General features: G+C 32.2%; 2 protein-coding genes and 1 long non-coding RNA gene across 8 annotated transcripts; 2 read left to right on the forward strand and 1 right to left on the reverse strand.

Moving 5' to 3' along the window:
• Positions 1-221: 221 nt before the first annotated feature.
• On the reverse strand, positions 222-12152 carry LOC148619341 (uncharacterized). Of its 2 annotated transcripts, XM_088579123.1 has the most exons (9): positions 11998-12152; positions 11126-11250; positions 9269-9393; positions 8651-8750; positions 8133-8227; positions 4490-4544; positions 3984-4111; positions 3104-3286; positions 222-465 (listed from the first exon to the last, which is right to left on the reverse strand). In XM_088579123.1, exons 2-9 carry the CDS (start codon positions 11232-11234, stop codon positions 346-348), a joined length of 915 nt encoding a protein of 304 aa, XP_088435249.1. In that variant the 5' UTR covers positions 11235-11250; positions 11998-12152; the 3' UTR covers positions 222-345. The 2 variants fall into 2 exon arrangements, with proteins under 2 accessions (XP_088435249.1, XP_088435248.1); XM_088579122.1 differs by lacking the exon at positions 11998-12152 and having other exon boundaries at positions 11126-11503.
• Positions 3282-5034, forward strand: LOC148619342 (uncharacterized). Its single transcript, XR_015921574.1, has 4 exons — positions 3282-3513; positions 3915-3969; positions 4291-4418; positions 4855-5034. It is a non-coding gene; the product is annotated as an uncharacterized LOC148619342 (long non-coding RNA).
• LOC148619343 (uncharacterized) lies at positions 11615-22302 on the forward strand. 5 transcript variants are annotated; one of them, XM_088579119.1, is made up of 8 exons: positions 11615-11664; positions 12703-12713; positions 13687-13785; positions 14829-15019; positions 15343-15589; positions 15966-16281; positions 16880-17064; positions 20531-22302. In XM_088579119.1, exons 3-8 carry the CDS (start codon positions 13696-13698, stop codon positions 21224-21226), a joined length of 1725 nt encoding a protein of 574 aa, XP_088435245.1. In that variant the 5' UTR covers positions 11615-11664; positions 12703-12713; positions 13687-13695; the 3' UTR covers positions 21227-22302. The 5 variants fall into 5 exon arrangements, with proteins under 5 accessions (XP_088435245.1, XP_088435247.1, XP_088435243.1 ...); XM_088579121.1 differs by having other exon boundaries at positions 11615-11659; XM_088579117.1 differs by lacking the exon at positions 12703-12713 and having other exon boundaries at positions 11615-11956.
• The last annotated feature ends 564 nt before the right edge of the window (positions 22303-22866 follow it).

A 22866-nucleotide genomic window follows, 5' to 3' on the forward strand; every position in this document is an offset into this window, starting at 1 on the left:
TATCATCTTTGTAAATAAGAAAATGCTTTCCTTTATTGATTTTTGAGGCACTGGCTCTCTTATTTTTAATTATTTTGAATCTTTACAAATGCTTTTTTCAGTTTAGCCTTTAAGAAATTTGGGGAGAAATGGACAGTTAAAATTATCCTTTTAAAGCTTGAGAAATATTTATAACATAGTCTAAACAGAACAAACATTGAAAAAAAAAACAAACACAAACATATGGTTCACTGTTATAATGACTTGTACATGATGTAAAAATATACATCATACAATTTAAAAAGATCTAAGTTAAGAAAGGCATTTTAAATATAATCAGTTCATGATATTAATGAAAGTTCTATATCAAGGACCTAATAACATTGCAGCATCCCCCATTCCACAAGATCTCAGTGCCTTCTCTAATGCTGTACTTGTGGCATCCTGGCCTTCTCTCTGTTTCCATTTCTGAAGCAGCTGGTAGGACTGGAACAAATTGTAAAGCATTGAATGGTTAAAAGGTAAATTTACAGCAGTTGTACTGTTAAACATTAACATTTCTACAGGTACAGCGAAATAGTTGCCCCCATATACTACAGCAACTTAAAAGTAAATTGAAAGTGAAAACGAAACAAAACATACAGAGGCCAGAAATTTCTGGCTTGGGACAGGTGCAAAATATGTGGTGGGGTAAGAGTACTTTGGGTGATCACTACTCTCCCCTTTTAAATTTGGCCACTGTGGATAAGATATTACACAATAAAAAATTATATGGCCAAAGGATGGAACCCAATCATTGTTAAGAAAAAAAGTAATTGATTAGAGATAAGGGTGGTCAGTCTATCCTTCCTTCCATTCATGCACTGTAATACTTGTACATAGCTGCTTACTACAATTCAAAGTATCAATAGGATTTCCATATCTACAGTATCACAAAGCAAAGGTCATCATTTCAAACAAAAAAAATAGTTCTGTCTTGCCTGCTCAAACTTCCCATATAGATTTATTATTTCAACATATGTTTAACTTTTTATATCAAATCTTTTTGATAATGTAGGTCAAATTTTAAAGAAATATCAATTTCAAGGGAGGTAAGTCATATAAAACTAGCAAGTCATTGTTGATTTTCAAATGATATGCCTTGATAATGTAGGTCAAATTTTAAAGAAATATCAATTTCAAGGGAGGTAAGTCATATAAAACTAGCAAGTCATTGTTGATTTTCAAATGATACATGGCAGTAAACTTAAGGTATGTGAGAGGGCTTAAAAAATAAATTTCAATTTCAAGGGGAGATTATTGTCCCAATTCCAGTCATGGTTGCTCTTTGGACTTCTCTAAAAGTGCATGGATGGAACTTTCATTAAGTTGTGTTCTAAATTTGATTGGAAATGTAGGTGTTAAAGTACTTTTAAAACAAATATGGTAGGAACTTTAAATTCCAAGCAAATCATTTGTGATATAAGCCAGTCCCCATTGACTTTTGAACTTGTCTGAGAGATTCATGGCTACAAGAAACAAAATATGAAATCTGTTGAGTAATTTATCTCATCTGTACAAGGTGTGATGAAAGAACACAATATATAAAACATGAATGGATACCAATTATTTCTAAGTCTCTGTGTTATGTTGTGGCAGGGGTAAAAAAATGGTCACTGTAAACATGCTAATATTGAATGCTTAGACCTGAAAACTATCCAATAGTTATTCATTCACCATTCAAAACAATTTAAATAAATGAACATTGTTTAGGGGGTATAGGAATCACATAGTCTGTTTGTCCATCTGTCTGTCTTTCTATCCCTAAATCTTTGTGCAGTTCCTCCAAACCCATTCAATGGGGAGTAGCTCTCACTTCCAATTAGCGATTTTGCAGATTTTAACTATAAATACTTAAAGAAAAACTTCCTTTAAAATTAAACAGTATTGGATGAAGGGTTTATTTCATAAAATTGCAAACATTTATATAACACAAAATTAAAGAGAAAATGATATTATGGTGATTTACATTGTCATTGTCCATTGGCACTTGATTTAGATAGGATAGCTTCAGAAGAAGATGATGTACCTTGAAAAATATAACAAAAAAAATTTCATACATTAAGGAAATTCGCTCCTTTGTTTAAAAACAAAAGGATTTCAAAGGGTTGTGAAATCTTGTAAGATCTTTCATGTGAGAACAATATAAGAATAAAAAAATTGATGAGTCAGTATGCTCATTTTTGAGATATAAGCATTTGAAATTTTGGTGGGAAATGGGTTTCTCTTGATTTTGCATAGATTTTGTCTTAGTAGGTTTTATCTATCAAAAACCTTGAAGAAATAATTAACAAGGATTTCATAAAAACTCCCAACATAACATTTCAAGGTGTGCTAAATGAAATTATGAAAAGAAAAGTGATGTCACTGGGCAAAAAATATTAATGATACAAGCTGAACATGAGCAGCAAACATCCTGAAGTATTTTTTTTTGGGGGGGGGGTGTATTTTGGAATTAACGGTCAAAGGGCATTATCTAAAAACTTTGTACAAATTGCTTATTCTTGACCAATATCAATAGGGATTTCATTCAAAGTCTTGACTTAAAGGGTTCTTTGATATGCTGAAACAAGATATTTAGATTTTATATCCAGTCTATTTCAAACTTTTGGTTAAAATCAACAAAAATTGTCTTCTAAGGGTTCTTTAAAAACTAGAATTACCATTCCATGTTTTTTATTTACTTGTTCTTTAGCCAAAATGGTAACTACAAAAGCCATGTATTTTATAATGTCAACAGTAATGAAAATGAAGTAAAATAAAAAAGAAATGAAGTTGCTGTACAAATGAAAAAAATACAAACTTTAAAATCTAATTTGGTAAATATCCTAATCAGATAATATATAACATTCCAATTAGAAATACAAGATCAACTGACCCAATCGAAAATACTATAAAAATATTCATTTTTGATTTTTTCAAATAAGCATATCATTAAGTAGCCAGTTGGGAATTAAGCAAAACAATGATGTTCCCATTCACAAGAACAGTACTTTACTTATAGTTAGTCCACTGTAAAAAGAGCCAAATAAATGTATAAACAAAAAAAACCCTAAATTTGCAGAACAGTTAAGTTGTTTAATACCTGTTCCTGTCTATCATTGTAAATATCTCTAATTTCATCAATATCATCCTTGACTAGTCCCAGCTTGTTAGCTAATCTGTCTATATCTTTCTTGTATATCTTCGCAGCAATATCATCCAAGACCTCATCTGATGGTATGTCCCCTGCGGGGGTTCTAGGCATGCTACCATTCTGACTGCTAAACTATTAATGACATGGAATTAGGGAACTAAGAAGAGTTACATCACTAACATAAGACATACTCAATTCAAATGACTGTCAGAGATCAAGTTTCTTACACAAATTGCAGTAAAACATCTAGAATTTCTTACAGGAGTGTTAAGAAATTTTGTCTTTTGCACAAGTGGAGCAGAGCCAAACCAGTGAACACACAAAGAATTTGTTTTACAATTATATACCTTAGACTTTCAGTAAGTATGAGGGTAAGTACCTTTTTCACCTGGAATGTGCTGCATTTTATAGGCAATTAACTGTAGTCGAGGGGAATTTTTTTTCAGTTTATCCACACAAACTTTTTAAATATTGTTTTTAATATCATTCAAGTTGGTAAATTATAAATGAAGAAAACTGTCACTGGGATAAATGAAGTTTTTTTGTTAATTATATTTTAAAAATCTCCTTTGACCAAAGTGTTTGTTAGAAGGATAAGGATTCAAGGTTGTATAAAGGGAGGTAAACATTAGCAAACATTAAAAAAAAAACAAATATAAAAAATAAACAGAATAAATAGAACAAGTAAGATGTAACAATGTTGTACTATCAAAATATTTAGACAATAAATTTTAGATATACAATGTACATTGTTTTGAAGGGAACACAAACTATTCACCAGAAGCACAGAGGCATTGGAATAGGAAAATTACCATGTAAGTTAATTTACCTCAGGTAAGTTTTGATGAAGTCTTTCTTTCATATAGTTAGGAAGAATCTGAAAGTCTAGAATAGACTCTAACATGTCATCAGATAGTATGGAGCAGCCTGTTACAAAACCATCCTCCTGTATTTGACCTAAAATTCAAATTAAGGTCGAGTTCAATGCTATTTCATAATTTATTCACATGTAATGCATACATACACCGTTACATATTTTTAATGTGTGTTTTTTGTAATATATAGACATTTTTCCAGGGAAGGGGGTTTAAGTTTTTTAATAAAAAGATAGCTAAATATTTTTTCAATAATTTCAGAATGATCTTGATCCTTTCAACTTCAACTAAGTCAATCAATACAATCATACTCCTGAACAAAGTTTTGGGATATATAGGAGTCTACCAGTCTATCAGTCTGTGTGTTTGTTCATCTGTCAACATAAAATGTAAGCATAACCTTTTCTCAGCCACTCAATAGATTTATACAAAGAGTTTATACAACTTTTATTGTCCTTACCAGTGTTTTGAGGATCCATCAACTTATATATTGTATCACAAGTTTTTCCAATATTCTGTAACAAAAACAAACATTTATCACAAAGTATGTATAGGACAATGTAAGAGAAGGAAGGACAAATAGAACATATCAGACATATGACAGACTCAAGTCTTAAAATATAAATGTCAATTCATTTTATAATTTTATTTTACTAAAATTTATCTTATATTGTAGGTATTATAGAATACCATTTACAAATTTAAATGAGGTTTGTTTTTGCTTGTCAAAATAAGCTGCTTATTTTCCACAATCAACATCTCCATGATATTCATAACTATACATGTGGTGTATACAAAGGTTTCATAAAATAAAATTCTGCTCAGTTGTACAGACAAACATGTGAGCCAGATGTACAGATGAACAGGACAAAATAAGTGGGAGAAACATTAGCAAGTTGAATCTGATCTAAGTGACTTATTCAAGACACCCACTTAATCTGGGGTAAGTGGTGTAAGTATAGTTACACCATAAAGTAGATACTATCTATTACATGGAGTACTCTTTTCTGTCATCTTGCGAAATCATGTTCAATTAACTTATACTATTTAAATGATGTGAAAATTATATGTCTAAATTATCTTAAAAGAATTTTTGACATACAATTTTGTATGGTAAAATTATATACATTAATTGTAAACAAGAGCCTCTCAGGAGTCTGAATTGCTCACCTGGTTTAATTATGCCTTTCAAGGGCAGTAAATTTAACAAGATGTTGTCCAACAATTTGGGCTCAAACAGACTTTGGTAGGACTTATCATAAGAACATTTCAGCAATTGAAAGTTTCTTTCTAGCAATCATAGTTTTCATGATATTGGCTGAAAACTTCTAAAAAATAAAAGTAAAACTGTCATTTTTCACCTTTCAAGGGCTCTTACAAGGAGTCAACTGACAACTTTTATCCCTGGAGACTTTTGAAGGTCTTATAATAAGGGTGCACTATACAGTTACATTAAGGCGCACTGTTTCGCACACCAAGTTACCCCGTCAAATTAAAACTTAAACTTAAGTTTAACTTAAAATTAAAACTTTAAATTTGGTGGATTGTTTAAATGTAGTTAATCATTTATACATAGACAGATGTAATATATGTAGTGGTAAACACATGCAATTTAAGTGAAGAATGGTATCAGGAACGTCTCAGTCCCTTGCCATATTAGGTTCTCTCCTCAGCATCAGATGGCTGATTTTCAAAATACCTTATTTTGCATGAACTTTTGGAACTAAAATTGTGAGAGAATAAATCAAAAAGGGTCTTATTATTTTTACCCTTTTTCAACTTACTCTATGCATGCTTTCATCCCGTAGTAGTGTCTAAGTGCCTGATATTTTATAAAACATAGTATTTGGCTGTTAGTTTTGGAAAGGCGCCCCTTTGTTCTAAAACAGTAATATTTTTTTCAGTATGTAACCATGGCTACTGGATTTTATAACAATAATCACAAATTTTTTTTTATAAATGACTTGAACCTCTACACACCAAGGATTTCAAAAATATGCACTTTTTTATAACAAAGCATAAGAAATTTCTGTGCGTACTGCCTCAAAACAGCTTTATTTCAACAAAATGAGATAAAATTTTCAGAAATTACTTAACTGTATTGTACTACCTAAGGATCATTTCAGCAATTGAAAGAATTTGGCTAAACGTAACTGTTTTGGAGATATGATATGTGAAAAACTACTGTCTGACCTCTAGGTTCTATTTTTATTAACGGCAGCCATGTTTTTCCAAGGATTAAAAATCCCCATGTCAGCTCTATTGCAGAATACCCCACAAAACATTCATACCAAATTTGGTTCTAATTGGTCAAGTAGTGTCAGAGAAGATGTTTGATGGAAATAACATTCAAAATAGCAAAAATTGTTAAAAAAAAAAAAAAAAGGCAATAACTCCAACATGGCTACACAGATTAAAATGAAAATTTAGACTCGGATAGATTTCATCATGCAGAACATTTTTACCTAGTCAGAATTTAGCTAAAACTAACAGTTTTGGATATTTATGCAAAAACAAAACTACTGTCTGACCCCTATGTTCTATTTTTAGTAATGATGGCCATGGTTTTTGACAGATCAAAAATCCCAATACTAGTTGTATGCAGAATACTCCAAGAAACATTCATACTAAGTTTAGTTCAAGTAGTGTCAGAGGAAAAGAGTTTTAAAAAAATTGTTGATGACGACAACAGATGACAACAACAAAGACGACAGATGCCAAGTGATGGCAATAGCTCAACTGGCCTTTGGCCAGGTGAGCTAAAAAGCCTTTTCCAAGGGGAGATAATTGGCAGAAAACATGTCATGGGAATTTTAGTTTTTCTAATACTACAAGAAAAAGAGTTCAGTGACCCCCAATTTTCTTTTTTGAAATGTTGAAAAATGTTTATAAGAAATTTAATATACCAGTTTTTAGAAGTTTGCGAAATAGTGAAAAATTTCCTACTGAATTCATATAAAATGTCCTTATTAAGGCTAAATTATCTTGAAATCAAGTTTGGTGACCTATATTTTATTCATTAAAATTTTGAAGCACTTTCAAACTAGGTATTTTTTTAGAAAAAACTAGGAAAATCTATCAGCTAGAAATATTAGGTATGATCTACTTTAAATTGAACTATTTAGTCAGCGAAATATCCCCAATAGTATACATTGCATTTGTTTGAAAAGCACTGTCTACCAATTTGAAAGATATTTGTTAACCCTTGTCGTGCTGCACATTTCTGATGGGTGATCATGGGGTGGGGTGGATGGAGTGAGGAGGTGCTGGAATGGTGGGTGTGCCAACACGTGAAAATGATTCTGTCACTCGAAAATGGTCATTTTTGTCCATTTTTGGTCATTATTGTGGGGTTCAAGGGGAACAAATCAGGAACCAAAGCACATTCATCCTACAGCCTGAAGACCGTGAAGGCTACTGAAGCCAAATAAAATGTGTTACAGTCACGAGTGGGGGTCAGGAGCCCCCTGAAGGATCATTCGTGTGAAAAAATGAGGATTTTTTCCAATATTTGGCCTCTGCTTGTTAATAAAACGGAAGTAATCGATACAAAGGGTTGTCATCGAAATGGTAGTGATAGAAATCATTCTTATTTAGTTTGCAGGCAAAATAGAGTACTACAGATTAATTCTGCTCTGGCGAGGGTCCCAGAAATGAACCCTACCCCCCCCAGCCCCCCCCCAAAAAAAAAATCTAATTTTTTTTCAACAGCGGAAACTCCTGACCTTTTCTTTTAGCTTTCAAGTCCTTATTTATTAACAAACTCTATACAAAATGTATTAGATAGCCTCATTTTAAAGCAAAGTCACGCTGCTTGCAGATGGACACAGATTGTGCTTTCCTAAACTCAGATTTACACTGCCAGAACCGATAAAGCAGAACATGGTCCAATCCCAAACAGGTCCGGGTGTAGCACGACAAGGGTTAAGACACTACAACTGATAAATATATGAACTTTCACATTCCACTGGAGAAAAGTAACATAGGTCATAATGACAGTTAAGGTTAAATATGTAATATATCTTATATATATATATCTAAGACCTGAATTATAGTACATGAATATACAATTGGAATGTGTTATATTTGAATATTCATCTTACAGGTTTGTCTCTTGGATTGGCATAAACTCTCTCTAATATTTTGGTGAAAATTGCTTTAGGTATAGGTTGTCCATTGTACAGTAACTGAAATAAGCCTGCCATGAGAAATAAAAAAAAATAACTGATTTTTGTTTCCTTCAAGACTAAACTTTTCACAGATTGGATCATTATTTACTCCCTGGAATAGTAACATACCATGATAGTTACATAAATCAAAGTTTCATTTATATATTATAAAGTATCAATGCTAATATTCTTTATATAGCTAACATCAGCTTTTATTACATTGTAAGATAACCAATAAGAATTAATAGCTTGTGAAATGAAGGTAATGCATTTGTATGTCAAACATTAATTTTAAATCTTTTTATTTTTTGTGGTAAACATAATTCATAAGATTTCCTTCAAGTCTGTTATGACCTCTGTTATATGCTAAGTGTAACCTTTTTCATCTCTGTAATATGATCATGTAACCTGTTCAACCCTATGTTCTATGATCATTGTAGCTTGTTTCTTACCTCTAAGTTTTTCTTCAGATGTTCCTGTTTCACTCCATTTTAAACCACGGATAAAATTCTCAAACGTTATCTTTTTATTCTGCACAAACTTTTTCAATATCTGAATAGAGATTGCTCCATGAAAAAAACCTGAACAATTTGAAATTATTCAAAGATTTATGATTGTTCATACTTGAATGGTTAATAATTTATATTTAATTGAATTTATAAATGCATGCATGTAAAAGTATATCAGATTAACCAAGCATTTGATTATCTACACCTAGGTATATCATCCATTGTTAAATCCAGTCCTTAGTAATGTCCTACTTTCTTTGAACCATCTAGTCAGCACTACATCTGATTACACAGATGTAGAAGACTCATGTCTAAAAGTTGTTGTTGAATTTCCACTAACAAAAAGGGACATTTTATTTGACCATAAAAAAGCTGAATGCTTTTTATACTTGCTTGTATCAAGGACATAGTGTCTGAACTAATTTATAAAGCTTTAAAGTTTTTAACAGTGTTTCTTCATGTTTTTTTCATCTAAATCTGCCATGTATTATTTTTTGTGTTATATCAAATGCAATTTAATGCAGACCAAATATTATCAAAACAAAAGATAACACAACCTACATTTCTAGAAAAGGCATCATCTTGAATTGACAGTGACTGCAAATCATCCTCAAGTATTTCTCCATTCTCATCACATCCAAGCTGCTGGAATCTGAACCAAAGCCTTTCAACCTCAGCTATACTCACTAATGATATTACAAGAACTATTAGAATAATTGTTGTACACACAAATATACTCATTGAAATTATAAGTAAGATAGAAGTTTTTAAGAACAAACAAGAGCAATTGTAATAGTGAAGTGTAAATTCATCAAGTACATAGTAACAAATTTGAAAATCATGATTTAACAGACACTTGAGACTATGTCAGCATATCACTGTATATGTAATCATCAGGCAAAATGGAAAAAAATCAGAAACATGCATGTCAAAAACCCACCAATCTGACGATGTAATATCACTCAAGGATACTTTTTCTATTTGAAAAGGCCATCATTGGCTTTCCTGAACAATTGTTCAACTTAGAATCTTAAAAAATTGAGGTTTTTGACAGAGTTATCTGCCCTTGGAATGTTCATTTTCAGTGCATTTCAATGAAATTGTAATTCAATGGTGCAGCACGATATGGAAAATTGTGATTCTTACAGGGATTGACACTTAACTGCTTCCAGAAGGTAAACAAACACATAATAAGTGTTACAGAAGAAAGAATGCAAACACAAATAATTAGGAGACACTTGGAATTACAGTGTGCACAATTATTCAAAAGACATTTTATTTGGATTTTGATTTGCACGACATGAAGTCAGTCTAATGCAGAAGTTTTTTACTTTACTTTTTTTAACCATCTCAGTTATGCAGACATTTTTAAACATAACAATTCCACAGCAGTGTTTAATTTGAGTGCAGGAAACAGACGTGTTTTGGATCAAGAATATGACGAAAAAGAATTGTTAAGTTTTGAAAAACAATGAATTAGTTCATGTCAACAACCCTATCCCAAACGTGATCACCTATGAAAGTATCATGAGATGGTTATGATATTAAATGTCTGCAAAATGAAAGTATTCTGATTTAATGCTGACTAAACATAGTTCAAAACCTTGAAAGGGTCCAATTTAGACAATATGAAACCTATTCAATTGTTACCAGGAGAAGTAATGTAAGAATGGTAAGATATTTGCTCAAAAAGTTATTACTAAGAAATTAATATTAGGCAGATTGGCTTTGTGTTGTGTATATAAACATTTGATATTAGACTCACCTGACCAGTGCTTGATATATTTTCATACTTTTTGGAAAATTATAATAACCCTTTTTAATTTCCAAGCTAACATTTCAAGTTAAAGTAGACAATAAATGTGTCTACTTCTCATGAGGTCAAATGGTATTAAATTATCAGTTGGTGTACTTGTTTACAACCATTGAAAATTCCAGAATTGGAGCATCACTATACAAATGTTTGATAATGAAAATAATCTTTTAAAATGGTAATTAAAAAAAAAAAATTACACAGTTTTTCATTTACTGATAATTTAGAGAATTGAAGAGATGAATGATTTCAGTTTGAAATAATTTATTATTTCAGAAAACAAAACCAAACTGTTTTTTTTTAATATACAACATGTATATATGTAAGTACAGTTGAAAAAAATCCTATTTTTTCTACTTGAAAGTAACTGTAATTTGCTCTTGGTTCAGGTAGAAACCTTTTTCCTGAATCTATGTAAAAATGTCAACCTAATGTGCACCCTAAAAAATGGTACTTGCATGATGAAAAAATAATGCCTTTTGGGATCATGTGGAAAAGAAAACGCAAACAAAAATTAGAAACAATACAAAAAAGTTTTAATTATCAAACAAGGGTCTGGGAGTCTATGATAAAAATATCCAGTGAAATTATATTGTAAATCCTACATTCAGTGGCAACTGCATGCACGGTTATCCAATTAGGTTTTTTAGGATTGGTGTGCTTGGTTACTGCATCCTTTTCTGGGACAACAAATTGGCTTGCGTATTGACCCATTTGTTACTGTTGGTGACTGTTAATAAAGAAAACTAAGTGCTTGAATACAAATGAAGTGGTAAGGAAGAACTTCAAGAATTAAGTCAACAACTAGATTCTATGTCAACGCTTTGCGGAATTACACAATTGTCATACGCTCAGTCGACACCGCATGTAAAGTAATCCAATTTTTCTTTTTCGAGTGTGTTTTCTTTGCGATAGGCTGTGATTCTGAGAGTGAAATATAGCTCACTTCTTGGCCCATTTCGGCATTCTATTTGTATCCAATGTAAACTTCCTAAATATTGCACTCAACTTCCGGTAAAGACTGGTTTCGTTTTGATTTATTTTCACCTTCGCTCGAGATGTAACAAATTTGACACTGGTTCCAGTAGAGAGGCACTGTAAGGGGCAAAGACTTCTGATTGGCAGCTGTCAGACAGCTGGTAAGGTAAGGATATTTATATTCAATTAACACAACTTAAAACAATCCATTGCCCAAGAACATATAAATTGTATGATTTATACATTTTCTGGTTTCTTTTTGGATGGCTCAATGTCTTGATTTATTTCAATTTCATACGAACGTGATAGCCTAAACTCGACCAATGGCGACTTTGTCATAAATTATCCTTGATTTCCCCGATCTTTATTTAGATTATGAAATAATAGTTTACACCAACGTGTTTGACATTCACGTGGAGGTGTATGAAATGGTTTGGTAAATGGAAATCGTGGACCTGGTATTTTGTTTTATTCGTTTTGTAGTAAATGTTCTACTCACCAATGCGTATTCAAAACACACCCTGGTATTTTCTCATAGTTAACAGGTTGGGAAAAAATGCTCGATTAATTTCTTACACATGAATTGGACAACCTTCCTTTGTATAGAGTGACCTTTGTATCCCTGTTTTAGGCATATTTAGCCATAGAAAAGGAACTGATATGGTAACACAAAAATGCACCATCATATAACCTTGATAAAAATACACTGTAGTAAATACTTACAGAGATCATCATAAGATCTTTAATAAGTGTAAATACACCTTCAAGTAAGCTCTGAAAGGCCCCAACACAAGAGTAATAAAATCCGCAGAAACTGAACAATGACACTTAAAAAACACTAAAATAACAACATGAAGACACATTATAACTATATAGTGACCAACATTGTCAAACACTACTGACATTTGGGTGAAATCATTCATTTCTATCCAAGTAACAAAATGTCAAGCTGCAATAGAAACAGTGGATAAACATCCCAAATCGAAATTAAATAAAGGCAGCAAAAAATCCCCATAAAACATGCGCCATTTATCAATCTTTTTTTATTTTGAATATGATCTTGAACTTTATATTACAAAGCAATAAATCATGCAATAAAAACCAGCACAGGGCAAAAAACTTACTTGAAAATATCAAAAGATATAAAATGTATATCTTGGTTAGAAAACATGAGTTCAATCGAAAATATTAACATTTATTTTAGCCAGAACCCGTGTAAGTATATTTGTGAACCTTGAATATAAGACATATTTTAAAGGCATCTTATTTAAATAATTATAGACGAAAACTCTTTTTAACAAAAAATTTTGTCCAACTTAATCCTCACTGGTATGTAAGACACACAAACTATTTCATTTATTTTTGTAGATGAATATGTAAAAATCAAAGCAACAATGTCATAAAGTGTACCATTGACAATTACTATATTTTGTTACATGCATATGTGAAATGAAAAAAAAAATGCAGTTTAATGCTTTCACATTTTGAATTTTATTCCAAGATAGAAAATACCAGTTCTGATTTTAGTTAATTCCTATGTTACAAATTTGGCACAGCTATATAGCGGAAATCTTCTACTATGTTTGTGCATGAATGTTTTTAAGTTGTAATCAAACTTTTATTTTGTAGACTTTTTATGTTTAAATTTAAACAATATATATTATGTTTAATATGTATATCCTGTTTAAAATATGTTTTTCTCCAAAATAAAAAATTAATTTGTGCCATAAATTACAAAAAATAATTTACAGAATTCATAGAAAAAAATTGTAGGACACGAAGTGCAACAAATATCTAACTAGTAGAATTCATTTATAAAGTATTTTATTATTGAAGTACATAGTACTATTCAGCTGATTTTTCTTTCATATATTGATAAAATAGTTTTGTTTTTCTATATGACCATAAAAATTTAGTTAAAAAATAATAGCATGGCCATGTCCTCGTCTCTGATGTCATCTGTAGATAACTAGTTTTTCTTTGAATATTGCATGTAGTTGGTTGATCTCCATAATATTTTGCAGCAAGGTTCCAAACCTCAAAAGGAAGGTTGGTTTTGAAATTAGGAACCGAACGGTTTTGGAATTATCTATATCTTACAGTATTAACAGCCTTCAAGTCATATACCGTATAATACATGTATGTGTACAAACTGTACAATGAAGAAGTATATACTTATATTGTTTAGGTAATCACAATGGATAGAAGCCAGTATATAGAAAGCATAGAGGAAGCTTTGGTTGATGTCAATAGAATTAAATTACAGTTACAGAAAAATGCTACTCAGGTCAGAGATGTATTTAGATACATGTTCATTGTACATTTTGTAACTTGATCTTAGTTATTTAGCATCTTGATATTTCAATGTTAGTTGTAAAAAAACACTTACTTTTGTTTGTTTTGAATCTACTTGTGTAGTGTAATTTTAAATATTGAATTTCCTGGTATGAATGAATGAATTAATTATATCAAACTTTATTTTCTTAAACAATGTAGCAGAACATTGTTCAATATTGTTTTTTTAGAAATTCGATATTTAATCATGTAAAATTCTGAGTTCTTAAGGGTCCGCTTTCATCACTAGAAACCCATAATCCATTACTTTCAACTCCCAGCAAAATAATACCTGCGTACATACCATGATTTTACTGTATTGTATTGTTACAAGTTTACAACAGTGTAAACCTATGATTAGCCATAAAATGATAATTACAATAAGAAGTACATGTAGCAATCATTAAATTGTTTGAGCCCCATGCAGGTCCGGGTGTTAAAAGAATAGGCCTGCAGCAGCGCTTAGCTTGTCGTAAAAGGCGACTAAATAGTGCTCAGAAACCTAGCCAAGTGGCTAGGCGCTCTGCCCACAAAGCAAAAGGGATGTGTGCCCCAGGTGGTGGAATTGGGTACCCTTGGCATGTTACATGCTGGGGTTGTCAGGCTATAATACGAAAAACCTGACCGCAAACCATAGTGGTATACCGTGTTGGGAAAGATATCACGTTCCTCGCACGTTAAAGAACCCTGCTGTGGTATTCGATAGGAATAGGAACCATTGCGTTCCGCCACAGGAGGCAAAATTGCCCTACCTTACCCATCCCCCCTTTTTTAGTGGCAATCAAAATTTGTCAACCCTATTATTCTTGTGTCCCATCCTTTTTTTTTCATCATCATTTCATGTTCATTTTATCATCCATTTCATGTTCATCGTCTGAATACAGCTGAAATATTGCTGCTCGGACGTTAAACCACAACAAGTAAACAAACAATTAAACTGTTTGACACAATAAAAACATAAGATCATTGTTATTTAACATCCTGTTACATATTTAGGTCAAATCTGAGATACACACTGGTATAAGTCGTCAGTTAGAGGCTCTCAGAAACAGGGAAGTATGGCTCCTAAACCAAGTAGAACTGATTCAGAACATGAAAGATGAAGTTTTACATCTACAACAAGCTAAGTTGAATAAAATGCTTGGTGTGGCCCAGAGTGGAACAACTGAAAATTTATGTTGTGAAATGTAAGTGCATGTGGTCATTTTTATTGGTAACTTTTTATACATTAAGTAGATAAGTATCTGAAAATATATATTTTAGATAAACACAAGTCCATAAGCTAAAATCAATATTAGGACACAACATCACTTTGTCTGCACATCTGTCTGCTGGTCAACAATTTTTGTGAGGGCAAAATCTCAGAATTAAATATCAACATAGAACTGAACTAATGTATTGAATACATTTTGTGAAAATTCAATGATATTTTTGGGCCAAAATCACAGGTGTGAATAAAAGGTGCAAGTTTATTCATGAAGATATATATAATTTTTCTTCTAATGTCTAGGGACCCTGCTGACTTCAAACCAGATGAAAATCCATGGATTGTATTTAAGTGTGATGCTACAAAGCTTCGAGAAAGTATTATATCACATGGTAGAGTTGAATCCTCAAACAGGCCTCATCCTGTTTTTGTGAAGCCTGGTCATCATGCTAGGAGTTTACCACCTCACTTTGAGGATTATGGGGATGCTGACCACCATACCTTCTATAAAACTGTTGAGGGAGTAGCTAAGTCATCACATGACACCAGGGTAAGCACTATCTGTAAAACTGTTGAGAGAGTTGCTAAGTCACCATATAACCCAAAGGTGAATACCCTTTTATTAAATATATATGAAATCAAGAAAAATCTTGTGTACAAAATGGTATTATAGATAGATTTTTGTTCTTACTTGCATAAAATTTATACCTTTAGAAGTTCTTAAGTTTATATTTAGATTCCTTCCTGATATCAATTTGTTACATGGAGAGGATGTATATTAGCCTAGCTTCCTATCCAATCATATTCATTATAATTTATGAATAAAATATGAACTATTAATTTGTTACAGACTTGAGTAGAAGATATTCTTCAGCCATTCTCCTTTAATTCATGGTATGTTATTTGGTCTGTTTATCTGATTTAAGGTGACATTTGCTGTTCCCAACCTGTCTACAGAGTCCAAGGACTGGTTAGCTTACTGTAGTACTACATCCTCCTCAGTCAGTACCAAACCAAGGTTTTCTTTCCCAGTCCTCAGTACTTCTAACCGAGATTGGCTATCAGAACCTAAGGATGTGTCTGTTGATTCAGTGTCACCAATGTCTACTGAATCATCTGGATCATGGCAGATGACAAAGATGGATACAGATGCAAGCATTCAAAGGTGGCTTAGAGACATCAAACAAAACCCAGTAGATGATGAAGAAGATTTTGAAGTCATTTCAAAGAAAGATTTTCTAGGTATCTTGTACTGTTGATTTAAACATATTAATTTTTGCAGTTTATGTCAACTGAACATATTAGCAGGTATCTATTTTCACGGTTTCAAAAATAGTTAGCTTTAGATAATGTTAAAAATCTATTTTGTAGGTACTATTTTTCTGGGTGTTCTTTCCGTCACATAGTACATTTACAATATGTTGATAAATGATTTAAATTGAACTTACACTAATTTGAAGTTTAAAATTAAACAAAAACTTCTTTGCAAAGTTTTTCTTCATACGAGTACTGTCAATTCATATATTATTGCATACATTTGTCATTGTGATTTTATCATTCAAGTTGAAAATGTGATTTAAATTGTTGCTAGTTTCAAAAAATGATTAAACTTCTCTAGAGTGAGTTTAATTTACGGGTATTGCAATTTATGTTAGTCTTATTTTTCGCAATAATAAAAACAACACAATTATTTCTGAATTTTTCAGTATATAGTGATGACTTTCGAAATTTTCAAACTTTTAACATACTATTTGGATTTTCAGTCGAATATAATATTTATTTTCTTTGGATGTGAATACCAATGTTGTACATTGTGCGATGTAGTAACAAATATTTTTAGGCTTGGGAAGATGTCAAAGAATGCCTACCTCCCATTCTGCTCCTGACTTGAAAGTGATGTCGTGTAGTACCTGGCTACAACCTGAGGCTAAACCAAAGCCATCAAGCTTGTCAAAGCCAATTAAACTGCCTGACCAGTTGGAAAACAGCAGTACAGAAACTTGGCTTTGTAGGAAGTGGAAGAGAGTATGTTTACACTCTTTACTAAAAACAAGGATATTATCCCAATTACCTGTGTTAACCTCAATTTAGGATTATTATTGTTATACCCCCTGCTTGAAAAGTGGGAGGTATATAGTTATAATGCTGTCTATCCCTTTGTCTGTCCCGAGTTCTAAACCACAACTCCCCCAAAACCCCAGAATAGAATTTGATGAAACTTTAACACATTCTTTATCACATGATTCCATTGTGCACCTTTTATTTGTTTTTTTTTTCCATCAAACTGATATTTCATGTCATGGACTTTGTCATGGGTAAACCACAGGGGGGACCATTTCTAACCCGCAACTCTTCTGAAACCACTGAATGCAATTTGATGAAACTTTCATACATTCTTTATTATATGTTGTCATTGTACACTTTCTATTTTGTTTTTCTATCTGAATGACTTTTGGGGTTTCCAGATGCTAAACATGGATTTTGTCATTGGTTGACCCAGGGTCTCCTCTGAAACCCCTGAATAGAGTGATGACTCATTCACAAATTCTTTATTTCAAGATGCTTGTTTGCATCTCCAGAAGCATTAAATATGTTCAGCATGTTTCAAATTAACACATCAGTCAAAATCTCAATCCTATCATAAATGTTTTACCATTAATAAACATGAAGTGAAGAGCAGTGATTTTAACCAAGTGAAGTTGGCTGGAACATTCAAATTATCAAAAGTGTCTAGTCTTAAAATATCAAAATCTTATGTTCATCAAGGAAATTATTTTATTATGCTGAAATTGGTTTCGTTTGAGTACAATTACACTGCAGGACAAATAAACTGCTAATATATTTTTTTAATGTAAATAATGCAAATTAACTTTTGGGCAAGTTCAAAAATTTGGAAAAATGGTGAAATTGAAGTTGATACTATTTAACTATTCCGGTTTATACTTCAGAAATCAGTAGTATTGAATGACTTTCAATTTTTACATATAAGGAAAAAACAATTCTAAATTAGAGAAATGCAAAAGTATAATCCCAGTTTTGATTTATATCATGCAATCTTTAAAATTGTGTTCATGCTAAATTTTTCATGAGAATCTAAAACCTCCAGTGCTAACCTCACTTTGATTTGTTTTTATACCCCACAAATTTTGGGGGATATGTAGGTTTCGACCTGTCTGTCTGTACGTCTGTCTGTCGGAACTATTTTCTAAGCAGCTTGGAACATTGTTATGAAATGGTAGAATGTAATATAACCACATTGCTACTTACATACTGTCAGGAATTTGTTTTTGTACAAAAATTGTGGAAATAATGGCTGTTGGAACAAAGGAATTTTTCAGCAAAACTTGGTCTGATCCGTTGTCCTCAAGGACTTGCATGATTGTTATGAAACTTAATGGGGTGTTAGATTGCCATAATTGAATGTGCAAATTGTCAGAAATTTATGTCTAGACAAAAATTGTAGGAATGATGGCTGTTGGAACTCAAGCATTTTTCTGAAAAACTCTGATGTGTTGTCCACAACTCCTCCTTGAGGACTTACAGGCTTGTTATAAAGCTCAATGTAGAGTTAGATTACCGTGAGAAGATGTGCATAGTGTCTGGAATTAGTCATATTATGTTATTACATTTATGTTGGTGACAAAAAAATAATACTAATTGCTGTATGGAGTTGGGTGTTTAAGAAATGGATGTGTGTGTCAAAAGTGTGGAGTTATTCACCTTAAAAACTGTGTCCAATATAAATCATATGTCCACATTGGTCCCCAAGTGTACAGTGTTCAACAGGTTACAGGGAGTATTAGTCCTGTTAGGAGCAATGTTTATTTACGTCTGAATTCGTTAAACTACTTATGGGTTTCCCATATGGTCTTTTGGGAGGGGAGCTGGGGTTGCACGAAGTGAGTTGTGCTCACATTTTTTCAAGTTTTCTATTCACATGTCCTTACAAGGTTTGACAAATTTTAAATAAGTCACAGTTTGGATGGTACAAGTTTATCCAAATATCTTACTTGTACTACATTTTCCACTGAAAATCTAAAAGTAACTTTGAAGTTTTTATTTTAACATCCCAACATATAAATTATTATAGATAATAATATAGAGTTTATGATTATTAACAACAGAAAATAACTTTGAAGATGACCAACTGAATTTATTTGCTAGTATTTCCTCTTACCTTGAGAGAAGGTGTTGGCAGTAGGATTTTCCTTTTTTTTTTAACTTTTAGCTCACCTAGCCAAAGGCCATGTTAGCTATTGCCATGACTTGGCATCCGTCGTCGTCCTCTGTTGCCATCGCCGTCGTTAACCATTATACAAAACTCTTCTCCCCTGAAACTACTTGTCTGATTAGAACCAAACTTGGTATGAATGTTCCTTGGGTATCCTGCATAGAACTGATGTGGGGATTTTTGATTCATTGAAAAACATGGCGGCTGTTACTAAAAATAGAACATAGAGGTCAGACATTAGTTTTTCACATGTCTCCAAAACCGTTTGGTTTAGCTTAATGCTGACAGCATGATGAGATCTATCTGTGGTCAAATTTTGGTTTTAATCCGTTTAGCCATGTTGGAGTTATTGCCCTTTTTCAACGATTTTTGCTATTTTTGATGTTATTTCTTTCAAAATTATTTGATCAATTGGAACCAAACTTGGTATGCATGTTCCTTGGGGTATCCTGCATAGAATTGGGATTTTTGATCCTTCAAAAAAACTTGGCAGCCATTACTAAGAATAGAACATATGGGTCAGACAGTAGATTTTCTCATATATCTCCAAAACTGTTAGGTTTAGCCAAATTCTTTCAGCAGCTGAAATGATCCTTATTATTAAGACTACAAAAGTCTTTAGAGATAAAAGTTGTCAGATGACTCCTTGTAATAGTTATTGCCCTTGAAAGGGGAAAAATGACTTTTTTTAACAGTTTTCAGTCAATATCTTGAAAACTATGATAGATCAATTGTTGAAATGATCCTTATGATAAATCCTACCAAAGACTTCTTGGGTCAAAATTGTTGGACAACTTGTTAAATTTATTGCCTTTGAAAGGCAAAATTCAATTAGGTGAGTGATTCTGGCTCCTGGGAGCCTCTTGTTACATATACACATGGCAAGCACTTCTTTCTGCAAGAAAAATCCTAGACAGATTGAAAGACAAGGTCATTTTTATATACTCCAAATTTTGTTTTGTTATGTGTGGTATATAGAAATGACCTGTCCATGTCTTTCTATATATTGTGTAAGGACAACTTCCCTTTATATGTAGATGTGCATGGAAGGAGATATCTTTGTCTGATTCCAGCAGAGAGAGATAATCCGTAAGACAGGAGGTTGTCTTTTTGTAAGCTTACAGCCGGTAGGGACTGTTTTTTGCTGTACTCCTATAATTTTTTCTTCTCCATGTCATTTAGTGAGTAACACCTTAACTCATGCGAAAAAATAAGTTTTTGCGATGATGGCTATTTTTATCATTTTTTTTCTTATTTTAGAATGCCAAGAACACATGTGATGAGAATTGTGCCAAGACCGGACAATTTGAGATTGAAGATATCTGTGATTACTTGGATAACAAGGTATGGATCCAGTCTGAAGGTCCTAGAATTGTGAAACAACAGGTGTGTAAAGCTAACGAACCTTGTGAAGGCCCAGACTGTTGTGTGGCACCATCTCACTGTTTCTACTCACTCAACCAGGATGCTTACCTTAGCCAAGATACTAGTCAATGGTTACTTAATGGTGGGAAAAATGTCAGCCCTACAACGATAACACAGACCAAAATGCTGGATGACTTTAGAGTTCCACCTGTAGATGAAAAACTGAGCATGTGGTTAAAAGGGGTAGATGATAAACAAAGAAATTTGGATGATTGGAAAGCTAAACCTATCGAAATGGAAGAGAAAGTTTGGATAAAAAAGGATTCTTCTGAAAGATTGCCAGAATCTACTACCCCATTTATAGCCAGTTCATCTTGGGATAAAGTAATGGACTATCACAGTCAGGTTGACGGAGATAAATGGATTTTACAAGACCCATCAGAAAAAACAGATGAAATGAAAGAAGATAATCCTTGGATATTTAAAAGTTCTTGTGCTATCCTGAATGCTCCAACTTCTAATGACAAAATTGGGGAAATAGACCAGTGGATCTACACAAAGATTGATGATGTTATTGACATCCTTCAGTAAATACAAGGACATTAACAATCTACCTGTTGGCATTAAGAAAAAAGTACAAAAAAATATGCTACAATATTCTAGATAATGAAAAAATTAAAAATTTCTTCCATTTTTTGATGATTTAGCCATAAGATAACATTGTAATACCTGTGCTTTGTATCATTCACAAATGTTGTGGGATCCAGTGCTTGTTTTAAAACTCCAGCATTGCTTATTTTGATTTTTTGCAACAATTTGTGGTGGTATAAATGGTATGGTAAAATAATACAAATTGTTCTTGCCTTTAGGCACTTGGTTTTCATACTATATCTTAAATATTATGCATGTATATTGTTTATAAAAATAAATTCACCTTTTGTATCGTAACAAGCTTTAAATGTTAAATTCTATGACCACATTCATTCAGTGGCAGAAACCTATGCTATATCAAAATTCACAGTTCTATCAAACTTAAATGAAGTGTCAATATTTGCCCAAACTGGACAGAGTTTAATACATTGTATCAGCAGTCATATCAAACTTTGCTCTGCAGAGCATTTTATTCGAAAATTGACATGAGCATGTACTACTGATACGTGGTAAATGTGATCTGTACTAGAGCTTCCTTTTTGAATCACTTTACTCTCTGAACAGTAATGGTAACAGAAATGGTACTTATTACTTTTAATCCATAATTTTTGTAATCATTGTGTTCTGTAACTAGTCAGATCTGAAAGAAAAAAAAACAGTGTATTGAATTACAAAATATATTAAGGTATGAATGATGCCTATATTGATATATTGCTATATAGTGGTCAGTTTTATTACATGTATATACATGTATATACAAATATTACTTAATATGGCACTCATTTATAAGTAGTACATTTTTTATATGGGCATATTGACAATTCTCATTTGAAAGAAAAACAAACATTTTTTTACAAATTTATGTACCATATTTAATAGTGTTTGATGTTCTTAAAAAAATTTGAAGAATGTTAATGGTTTTTTTAAAGGTAAATTATTTTGATGAACTTGTGATAAAGACAATTTTACAGTTATAAATAGTTATAATAGTATACAATAAAGAATTCTATATTTAATTAAGTTTTATTGTAAATAAGTACCCATTACATGCACCATATTCATAGTACATTATATTAAAGATATTGTATGCCCCTACCTTCAGGGTTCATGGCATTCAGTTTCACTGCTGCCAGAAAGTATATAATGGTATGTACAGTACATTGTTCTTCTGTTCTAAATCTGCAATAACTTCCTTTCCACTGTAATATTTTTGTTGCATAAATCTTGGCATCCTTCCTTTGGGCTTATTTAAATATAATCAAGGGAACCAAGATTCTATCAGAAATCAAAAGAATGTAATCCAGGGACAAAGACCAGACATGGAAAACAAACAGACACAACAAAGAACATAAAGCAACTAAAATAATACGTACAAAGAAACAAAAGTAAATGAGCAACTCAGACTCCACTAAAAACTGGGAGCATGGACCCGTTACACAGGTAGGGTAACTTAAGTGTCTTATGCCATTCCAGAAACACCCCCTGAATTGCTCATAAAAAGTTAAGTCTGGGGTAGACGAAAGAGGAAAGGAGAACTATGACATGTTGAACAAATCAGTTTTCATTAAAGTTTGGTATAC

The sequence above is a fragment of the Perna viridis genome, chromosome 4 (genome assembly GCF_037379345.1).
Source record: "Perna viridis isolate PV_CMFRI_1.1 ecotype Kerala chromosome 4, ASM3737934v1, whole genome shotgun sequence".
Lineage (NCBI taxonomy): Eukaryota > Metazoa > Mollusca > Bivalvia > Mytilida > Mytilidae > Perna > Perna viridis.